At 47.6% G+C, this 11,060-nt stretch overlaps 1 protein-coding gene across 2 annotated transcripts in view; it reads left to right on the plus strand.

Annotated features, from left to right (window-relative positions):
- Adap2 (ArfGAP with dual PH domains 2) overlaps window positions 1-11,060 on the plus strand; it is a 24,982-nt gene that overhangs the window by 9,987 nt on the left and 3,935 nt on the right. The window contains exons 6-8 of one of the 2 annotated variants that reach the window (XM_021176036.2): window positions 1,298-1,444; window positions 5,934-6,017; window positions 9,844-9,906. In XM_021176036.2, the coding sequence (XP_021031695.1) occupies window positions 1,298-1,444; window positions 5,934-6,017; window positions 9,844-9,906 (294 nt within the window). The remainder of the gene's footprint in view (window positions 1-1,297; window positions 1,445-5,933; window positions 6,018-9,843; window positions 9,907-11,060) is intronic. The other variant, XM_029483572.1, reaches the window with a different exon arrangement.

Here is an 11,060-nt window from a genome sequence, read left to right on the forward strand (position 1 = left end):
CTGCCTCCCAAATGCTGGGATTAAAGGCGTGCGCCACCATGCCTGGCTTCTTTTTCTTTTTTAAACATTTTTCCCCAAATAGAATTTTTTTTAATTATGAAAGTAACTCATTTTTATGAAAAAATTTTGGATTGTGCAAAGAATTAAGCTAAACAGAGTCACAATTTCTCTGGAGGTTGAGGCAGGAGGAGTTTCAGCCCAAGAGTTAAAGACTAACCTGGGCAGTCATGCATGATGGCACAGGCCTGTAATCCCAGCACTCGGGAGGCCAAGGCAGGTAGACCTCTGAAAGTATGAGGCCAGCCTGGTCTACAGATCAAGTTCCAGGACAGCAAGGGGTTCACAGAGAAGCCCTGTCTGAAAACAAAAACAAAAACAAAAACAAAACAAAACAAGAGAAGAGAGAACTTTAGCCCAATTCTAAAAAGAAAAAAGAAAACCCACAAAATAAATTTCCACTTTCAATTAACTAAGGAAATAATAATATAAGTGAGAATTAACTGCTGCTCAGCAATGAAGAGGGATGAAGTAGGGTTTGGAGAGATGGCTCAACAGCTAAGAGCACATGTTGCTCTCCCAGAGAACCCAAGTTTGGTTTCCAGCACCCACATTAGGTGGCTCACAACCTCCTGTAACTCCAGGGGATCTCACGCCCTCTTCTGTTTTCTGAGAGCATTGCACACACATGGTGCACATAGATATATACTCAGGTACACAGACATACACACAGTATAAATATAACAATCTTCCAAAATGGATAACAGTAACAATATTACACTATAGGTAAAAATTTAAAACATTTTCTAGCAAAAAAAAAATCATATACAAGAATAATAGAAGGACTTGGGTATAGCTTAGTGACAGGTTATAAATAAGTAAGTAAGTAAATAAACAAACAAACAAACAGATAAATAGCAAAAGGGAGCTGGAGGTGTCCCCTAGTGGTAAAGCACTTGTCTAGCAAGCTCAAGGTCCAGGGCTTGGAATTTAAATTTGTGTTTTAAAATTTATGGGCCAGAGAAGAGTTCAGTATGACTCCTGCTGGTGCAGGGGCATCTGTTAGTCCTCCCACCACGTGTCCTTGCCCAAGGAGCTGCTGTCTGGCTGTTTATTTCACAGGAGTGCTCGGTTTGCTCCAGGAAAGGGTCTGTGGCTAAAACGTGTGAACAGCCCTGTTCCAGCTCAGGGGCTATCAGAGCAACCCAGGGTTATGTATTAGGGACTGGCTTGTACTGAAGCCCTTGGCAGGAAGGCACCTGCTGCCATTGGTATCTTGAGGATCCTTTCTCTCTTCTAGGGTAAAGCCCCAAAGGCTGTCATCAGCATCAAGGACTTAAACGCCACCTTCCAGACAGAGAAGATCGGACATCCCCACGGGCTGCAGATCACCTACAGGAAAGAGGGCCACACCAGGAACCTGTTTGTTTATCATGACAGTGGGAAGGTGAGATGACTCAAGTTACTTCTGCAGCCTCCAGCATGGCGCCTGGTCCATGAGCTCAGCTTATCACCTCCACTGCAAGTTTAATCTATCATGCACTCAGCTGCTTCTGGAGACCTGCTGCTGCTGCTGCTGCGTGTCTTTATCTATTTCCACTTTATACTCTGAATCAGAGATCTGAGGAAGGCAAAATGGGATATAGATGAACCTAGCAAGTACTGTGAACATATCTGGGCAGTGTACACTCATCAGGGAGAGAAAAGTTAGCAGAGGGGACCTTAGCCAAATACAGCAAATCCACTGGCTATGGTGGCACACACCAGGCTCCAGCACTAGGTAGGCAGAGGCATGTGGATCTCTGAGTTTGAAGCCAGCCTGGTCTATAGATTGAGGTCCAGGACAACCTGGATTACATAGTGAGATGATAACAATAACAACAAAAACAAACAAACAAACAAACAAGAAAGGGCAGGTATGAGTAGGGTAGAGACTGTGATTGAGGAGGTAGGGTCAATGGACTGGGCCAGGATCTTTCCTTTCACATCTCAAACTGGACCAAGAGCATCCATATGACTTAAGATCTTGTGAGCCTGGAGGAATGGCTCAGTGCAACTCCTGCTGCCCTTGCAGAGGACCTGGGTTCAGTTCCCGGCACAGACACAATATGACTTCAGTTCCAGGACCTCCAGTGCCCTCTTCTGGTTTCTGTGTATGCAGGACACTTAATTGGTGCATAGCCATACATGCAGGTAAAATACATTAAGTAGAAACAAATACCTTTTAAGAAAATATGTGATTTTATGAATAGGAGTGTTTTGCCTGCATCGTGTTTGTGTATCACATTCGTGCATGGTGCTCACAAGGCCAGGAGATGGTATCAGACTCCCCTGGAATGGGAATTATAGATTAGTGTGGGTCCTGGGAGTTAAAGCTGGGTCCTCTGGAAGAACAGCCAGTGCTCTTAACTGCTGAGCCATCTATCTGTCCAGTCCCAAAATAAATAAGCAAAACTAGTCTCAGTTCACCCGAGACCTGCTCAATTAGAAACTTTCACAGAGTCTTGAGTGATTAGGACACACAAAAATGTTTAGGAAATGTAGTCCCATCACGTGGCAGACTGAGGCAGGAGGATCATGGGTTTGCAGCCGAATTAGGATACATAGCAAGACGGGGAGATCAGCCGGTAGGAGCAGAGCAGTCAAGCAAAGGATAAATGTGAGAGTGAACTGGCTCAGCATAGTCGGTGACAGGACAGGCAGAGATGCTGAGTACACACGGAGAAGCATTGGCTGACACTGTGGGGTCATTTAACTTTGCCAGACGTTCTTGGTGACTGTCAGCCTTCAAGTCTGAATGTTTGACAACCCTGAAAATACTTTCTCCCCACATTCAAGGGACAGGGACAGGTCAGGTCCCTTACTCAGGTCACACAGTAGAGAGTTCCTCAGTCCAGCGTCCATTTAACAACTTTTTTTTTGTGGGAAGGATCAAAACAGGGTTTCTCTGTGCAGCCCTGGCTGTCCTGGAACTCAATTTGTAGACCAGGCTGGCCTCAAACGCAGAGATCTGGCTGCCTCTGCCTCTGCTTCTGGAGTGCTGGGGTCAGTGTGCCACTACCACCCGGCCAAGACACTTTTTTAAAATTAGATCTCTTCCTTTTATTTTATGTGGAAGTATGATTCTGCTGGTGAGAGAACCTTGGGCAGCAGCTATCTGGAGTTAGAGGAATAGATTTTCCAAGGGTCCCTCAAACTGGGGAGGTGACTCTGGACTGCTTCCTAATGCCCACCTTTCTCACGTTTTTAACCTGCTTTGTAGATTGGTTTTGTTTGCTTGGCGACTTGGTTGGGGTTTTTTTTTTGTTTGTTTTTTTGTTTTTTGTTTTGTTTTGGTTTGGTTTGGTTTTTTGAGACAGGGTTTCTCTGTGTAGCCCTGGCTGTCCTGGAACTTACTCTATAGACCAGGCTGGCCTCGATCTCAGAAATCTGCCTGCCTCTGCCTCCTGAGTGTTGGGATTAAAGGCGTGTGCCACCACGCCCAGCTGGGGACTTGGTTGTTATAGTTGTTATTTTGAAGGATTCATACCAGGTAATCTAGGCTAGCCTGGAACTTGTGTAGACTTGGCTGGCCTTGGACACACCCGAGTGCTGAATAAAGGTGTGTACCACCACACCTGCTCCCACAGGACCTTTAAGCACCGAGTGACCAGGAAACATCACCTTGAAAATATTTGACAGTGGTGAGAGGTGATGGAAGCACTCTGGGCTGCAGCTACTGTCTGCTCAGGACTGTAAGACTGTTTTTCTTCTCCTTACGCTGTGAATATAAATATAGCCCAAGTACATGCTGGGTTCCTTTTTTTCTGTGGTGGCTCCATTTTCCAAATGCCTAAGACCCAAGAACTTTTGATTTTCATTTTCTTTCCTTTTTAGGGAGGAGTTGTATTTTGCTATGTAGCTCAGCTGGTCTTGAACTTGGAGCAATCCTCCTGCCTCAACCTTCCTCCCACTGAGATTGTAGGCATAGGCCAACATACCTGCCAAGAACACCCTTAATAAACACCAGGACAAGAGAGCTCAGAAGTCCCACTAGGCCTGTGTGTCTGGCTGTGTCTGGCTTTGGGCATAGAAAGGAACTTGTTGCTCTCTGTTGAGTCTGCACTCACATGACTTCCTCAATCAGTGCATGACCTCTGCGCCCTGCACCACAGATCTCCCAGCAAGTCTTTCTGCCTCTCCATCCCAGATTCCTGGGAGAGAGCAGATCTGATAAGTTCAGTCCTGTCTCTTTATTGGTCCATCTGCTGTATCCAAGGCAGGGTGGGGACTGTTGGGGTATGAGGTTGAGGATCAGTTCTCAGAGAAACTGGGGGAGGAGCAACCCAGAAGGCTTCCATTGTGTCTTACCACTGTGAAATACTTGCATAGGAATTTATTACAACATCTAAACTAATGTATGGAATGAATGGACTGTCATAGGTCAAAGGGTGGGTAGGGTAGGAAGGAGAAGCACGTAGGGTGGTGGGAATGTAGGTAGTGAAGAAGCACGTGGGGTGGTGGGAATGTAGGTAGTGATTGGAGTGGGGATGAGAGAGAGAGAGAGAGAGAGAGAGAGAGAGGCAGGAGGACAACAAGGTTCAAGTGTGGCCTCCATGACAAGCTCCTGTATCAAACATAAGAATAAAATGAAGAGGTGATGTGGTACGCATGTGCAATCGCCATACACAGGAGGAAGAAGCAGGAGGATCAAGGGTTCAAGGCTAACCAGGCGGTGGTGACACTGGTGTTGTCAGTATCAGCAGTGGTGGCTCATGCCTTTAATCCCAACTCTTGGGAGGCAGAGGCAGGCATATCTCTTGTTAGTTCAAGGCCATCCTGGTCCACAGATAGCCAAAGGTTCACAGAGTAACCCTGTCTTGATAAAAGCAAACAAACAAAAAAGAGTTCAAGGCTAATCTCTGCTACTTAGATGTTTGAGGAGGCTAGCCTGGACTACATGAGACTCACCACAAAAATAAATAAATAAATAAATACTAAAAAACAAACAAAAAAGTAAAAAGGACTCTGGAGATACAGAAGTTGTAGAAGGCTTCTCTAAACATTGTAAATTGAGGTGGAGGGGGAAGCTGGAGAGATGTCTCAGCAGTTAAGAGCACTTGCTGTTCTTGCACAGGACCTGGGTTCAGTTCCCTAAACTCACATGGTGGCTCACACAGCTGCTTCTGACTGCAGTTACAGGGGATCTCCAAGGCTGTCTTCTGTCCTTCACAGGCCCACTCTGGGGCACATATATGCGTGTGGGTGTAGGCATGCACACATACACATGAGGAAAGGAAAGCATGGGTTGGGGTGGGGGAGAAGGAAGGAAGGAAGGAAGGAAGGGGACAGGATGGCTGACTGGAGAGTTGCTGAGAAACCCTTGGGGATGTGGTTCTCCTGTGAGATGATGTTGGCTCACCATTATGAAGGATGTGCTCTCAGTGTGACATCCCCTTGTGGCTGGCCTGTGCATTCCAGGTCCCTCCCAAGCATCTCTGATGGAGGAATGTCTCCACATGCAGCCCCCACCCCCACCTGAAGAACTGTGGCCCAGCACCCCACAGCATCACAGCCCCTGGGAGTCTTAGTGCTAAGGAATACAGTCTTAACCCGACTCCACACCAGTCTGCTCATAGGAATCCAGGAGTGTCTTCTAAACCTAAAGAAGTGTCCTAAGCCTTTTTGTGCAGCTCACACTTGTCGTTTTCCGTGGCTGGGAGCTCTTCCTGTCTGTGACTTGTGACTAGCTCAGGGCAGTCCCCTGGGCTCTGATAATCACCCTCTCCAGATGTTCCCAGATGGGGCTGTGTGAAGTGTGTATTTCCTGAACCTGTGTGTGTGTGTGCGCGCGCGCGCGCGCGCAGTAGTGACCCCGTTCCCTCTAGCCCTGTCAGCAAGGGTCTCCCACATCCACCCATCTCACCGCTGTGTGTGCTGTGCATCTTTCCTGGCAGGAGATAGTGGATTGGTTCAATGCTTTCCGTGCAGCCCGCCTGCAATACCTGAAATTGGCCTTTCCTGATCTCCCAGAGTCTGAGGTGAGCTAAATGTGGACTTGACTTCTGCGTGTTCCATCCCCTCCCTTTTTCTCTTCTTGTCTCTTGACCCCTAAGACACACAGGGGCTAGACAAGGTTTACTGCAGTTAAGCCAGTTAAGCCTAGGAAGGCTGGAGAAAAAACAACTCTCTGTGGGGTCAAGGGCCTCAGCCTCTGAACATCTTTCTGAAATTTCCCACTGAAAGATGCAAATGAGCCTACCTACTGTATGCACCGTGCTTCTAGCCCATTTTATCTGGACCCTTCCTATATAGTAATTACTTAGAACTGAGAGTTGGGATTGGTGATTGCTCCCATTGCCCTTCCATAGCTGTGTTCTGTGATGCTTTGTCCTTGGGAGATGTTGGGATCTGCCTGTGGTGGTAAAGGTAACAGTAAGCTGAGGACTTCCTATCGATTGTCCCCAGATATCTGGGCTCTACATCTACTTCCTGCAGCCTTGTCTGGGAATGACATGGGGCAGAAAATGGTAGTTTAAGCCAGGAGCCCTAGGCCCTCACAGTTACTCTGTTACTGACATACTGTGTAAGCCTTACAGGTACCTTTCTGAACACATTTCCATATTAGGAAGATGGTGGCTGGTCCAGGTCTCCTTCAGGGTCCCCTCTAAGCTCTGAGGTTCTGTGATTGAGGATGTGGGTTTGTTTTGTTTTGATTTGGGTTTTGGTGGTGGTGTTTGTGACATAGTCTCACTGAGTAGCCCAGGCTGGCCTAGAACTCACGAGGCAGATTGGGCTGGGCTGGAACTCACCTAGATCTGACAGCCTCTGCCTCCCAAGTGCTGCAATGAAAGGTGTGGGCACGTGTGTGTGTGTGTGTACTTATATATACACATGTGTGTCTATGTGTGTGGAGGTCAGAAGTCAGCCTCATGTGTCATCCTTCAGATGCTATCTACCTTGACAATCTTTCTCCACTGGCCTGTGCCCTCCCATTAGGCTGGGCTGGCCGTCCAGTGAGCCCCAAGGATCCTCTGGTCTATGTCTCCCTAGTGCTGAGATTATGGCCCTCATGTCGAAGCTCAGCTTTTTTATGTGGATACTGTTGTTCAAAGTCAGATCCTTACACTTGCACGGCAAGCACGCTAGCCATGAGACCATCTTAACCTGTGATCTCTTAGTCTCATCTGTTAGACCCTCATTGAAAACCTAAATGTTCCTCACCTCCTGGGGTTTGCAGGGAGCTGAGTAACTGTGGTATACCCGTTTCAAAGTTCCCTAGGCACAGTTCCAGCAAGGACAGGGGTCAGGCTCAAAGCTGAGATTGTGATGCTTAGTCAGCACCCAGAGGTGGTTACTGCTGACTCAGTGAAGAGTCCAGGGTGCTGACTGAGGGCACAAGGGGAGGGCACAGGGCAGGTGCTCAGCCTTATTAGATCTGGCCAGGCTTCCTCTGTTTGGTTACCTGTCCTGCGTGGAGGAAGTCATCTTTTAACCAATGTCCCCAAGGTTCCCTTGCCTCCGTCATCAGCCATATTCTACCACACTTGCCTGTCTCGCTCTTGTCCTTCCTATATCTAGGTGTGGTGCTCAGTCTTAAGAATTTGGTGCTGGGAACCCAGGAAGTCTTTGTGGAGTTACAATCCTTTCACCTGAAAGGCACACAGGGTGGGGGTGTGGCTCAGCAGCAGAGCCCTTGCCTCGTTTGTGTTAGACCTTGGAGTCCATTCCCAGCCCGAGGAAGGAAGAAGGTAGGTTTAGTAGCCTATAATCCCAGCACCTTGGAGGCTGAGGCAGGAGAATTGCTGAAAGTTTGAGGCCAGCCTGAGCCAAAGAGTGAGTTCAAAATCCAGCCAGCTTGGGATACACAGGAAAACCATGTTGGGAGTGGGCAGAGGGAGGAGGGAAGTGAAGATGTGTACATAGACCTGAGTCAGAGCCTAGTGTGCTGTCCAGAAGATGACATGGTCTCTGAGCGTCAGTGTGCTCATCTGTCACCATGGCCCCCTGCCCCTGCCAGGCTAATATAGTGAGCCAATGTCTGAAGTGTAGGAAAGAATACTGAAGGAAAACTCCAGCCGGGTGGCTTCCCTTGTTTCTCTTGGGTCTAGACTAACCCTGTGCCTGTTCAAATTGAGAATATGAAACAGTTGGGGCCTATTTTCTCCAAACTAAGAATAAGTCCTATAGAATATATTTGAAGAGAGATGGAGTAGTCTGGTGTAGATTTTCATTTGGGGCCTCAACTTCCCTCTCTTGCTTCCTGTGGTGATTCCCTCAACTTTGCCCCTGCAGCTGCAGGGCCCTGCTATGTCCTTAGGAATCTAGACTGCCATTAGACTGCCATTTGATGCTCTAGATCTGTCTAGTCCCCATCTCCCCACTACCAGGAAGCATAGGAAGTCACTCTAATCCCTGGAAGCTTCTCTGAGTCTAGGAACGCAGGCTGTAGGGCTGTTGGAGATCACAGTAGGGAATGGACCCCCAGAGACAGAAAGCTTACCAAGGGAACATCTGGTTGAGCCAGAAGTGGTGCTGAGATTCTGGTGGCCTCCTAACACCTTGGCCAGAGTTTCCTCAATGTGTCTACCCTGCTATCTCCTCTTTATAGCCGGTGTCAGAATCTGTGACCGGGTCTCAGCTGGCACCAGCGTGGTGGGGCATCTGGTCAAAGGCCTCTGCCATCTTTACATTTTTAGTACCATGGTGGTGATGGTACACAGGAAGCTGTCCTGCTGCCTGTCAGTCCTGAGTGCAAATCCCACCTCTTCATGCTGTCAAGTCAGCCAAATGACATCAGTAAAGTCTTCTCCCACATCTCTATGCCTTAGTTTTCTTCTTTCTTTTCTGCTTCTTCTTCCTTCCCCTCCCCTTCTTCTTCCTTTTTAAATTTTATTTTTGGGCTGGTGAGATGGCTCAGTGGGTAAGAGCACCCGACTGCTCTTCCGAAGGTCCAGAGTTCAAATCCCAGCAACCACATGGTGGCTCACAACCATCCGTAACGAGATCTGGCGCCCTCTTCTGGAGTGTCTGAAGACAGCTACAGTGTACTTACATATAATAAATAAATAAATCTTTAAAATTTTTTTTTATTTTTATCTATCTATCTATCTATTTATTTATTTATTGAGATAAGGCTTCTCTCTGTAGCCTCAGCTGTCCTAGAACTCACTCTGTAGATCAGGCTGGCCTCAAATTCAGAGATCTGCCTGCCTCTGCCTCCTGAGTGCTGTGGTTAAAGGCATGCACCACCATACCTGTTGTCAAGTGGCTCTCTTAACAGTCTTGCCTGATCTATATAATCTGAGATGAATGGAGTACTTAGAGCATATCTGAGCCATGCTGGGAAACCATACTGGGGCTCATGGACTGGCTTTGCTGAACTATTTGTATTATATCCAGTGCAGACTCCAAATATAACCCATAAGCCATACACCCTTCCCCATCCCAAACTTCTCTGTGTCTTGGGGCCAAGTTCAATCTGAAACTTTAAGCTCTGGGTGTAAATAGGGGTCAGCCTCTGTATTAGTTAGGGTTTTACTGCTGTGAACAGACACCATGACCATGGCAAGTCTTATAAAAAACAACATTTAATTTAGGCTGGCTTACAGATTCAGAGGTTCAGTCCATTACCATCAAGGTGGGAGCATGGCAGCATCCAGGCAGGCATGGTGCAGGAGGAGCTAAGAGTTCTATGTCTTCATCCAAAGACTGCTAGTGGAAGACTGACTTCCAGGCAACTAGGGTGAGGGTCTTAAGCCCACACCCACAGTGACACACCTATTCCAACCAGGCCACATCTCCAGATGGTGCCACTCCCTGGTCCAAGAATATACAAACTATCACAGCCTCTGTCTCTCCCTCCAGCTCGTGCCTCTCATCACCAGGAACTACCTCAAACAAGGCTTCATGGAGAAGACTGGTCCAAAGGTACATCCTAGTGTTTTCTGTATTACTCAATATGGTTCTATTCCAACCACGGATAAAGGAGAAAATCGGGGGTGGGGGTGGGGCTGGCGGGCGGGTGGGTGGGAGAAGAAAGGAAAGAACACCAGTGTTTGTGAGCTTCTGTGCTGACACACTGAGTAGAGACTAGGAGTTGTCTGGTGTGTGACCCAGCATGGCTCTGAGGGGTTCTTCCTCTCATGTCCCACCCTGTCATCTTCACTAGATCCTTCCTCTGATCGCCGTTACACTCTAACCCCAGGAAAGCCATGAGAAAAAGAAACTCCCTAGAGAGAGGGCCTCTGAGCAGATGCTGTGTTAGGAGTCCACCAGGGCAGTGTCAGAGAGACCTGGGCTAGTCTGAAAACACATGACCTTGAACCCTTCCTCCTCACACTCAGCCTGGCTCCCCTGAGCCCACGCCCTCACCAGGTCCTGTGTCCTCTCACTACAATAAGGAGGACAAGGAGATGTCTCACAAGGGAGGAACCTGGTCTTTCCTGTAAACCAAAGGAAGGTTGTACAGACCCAGATTGTTAGGAGGCTGAGGCAGAAGGACTACAAATTTGAAGTTAACCTGACAAAGTCAAAGACAGTCTGCACAGTGTAGTGAGCCCCCCCCCCACCTGTCTCAAACTGGAAATTTAATAAGGTGAGGTACGGTGTGGCAGTATAGCTCAAGGCAGAGGGCTTGCCTCAAATGTATAAGGTCAGGGGTTCAACGCCAAAACACAATTATATAATGTGTTACAGGACAGGTGATAAGAGAAACCTGAAAGTTGTTGGAGGACAGTGTGAAAAAAAGCCTCAGGAGCCCAGTGGTAGTGGCACACATCTTTTATCCCAGCACTCAGGAGGCAGAGGCAGGTGGATCTCTGTGAGTTCGAGGCCAGCCTGGTCTACAGAGCAAGTTTCCAGGACAGTCAGGGCTACACAGAGAAACCCTGTCTCCAAAAGAAAGAAAGAAAGGAAAAAAGAAAGAAAAGAAAAGAGAAGAGAAGAGAAAAGAAAAGAAAAGAAAAGAAAAGAAGGAAGGAAGGAAGAGAGAGAGAGGAAGGAAGGAAGGAAGGAAGGAAGGAAGGAAGAAAGAAAGAAAGAAAGAAAGAAAGAAAGAAAGAAAGAAAGAAAGAAAGAAAGCT

Source organism: Mus caroli, chromosome 11 (assembly GCF_900094665.2).
Source record: "Mus caroli chromosome 11, CAROLI_EIJ_v1.1, whole genome shotgun sequence".
Lineage (NCBI taxonomy): Eukaryota > Metazoa > Chordata > Mammalia > Rodentia > Muridae > Mus > Mus caroli.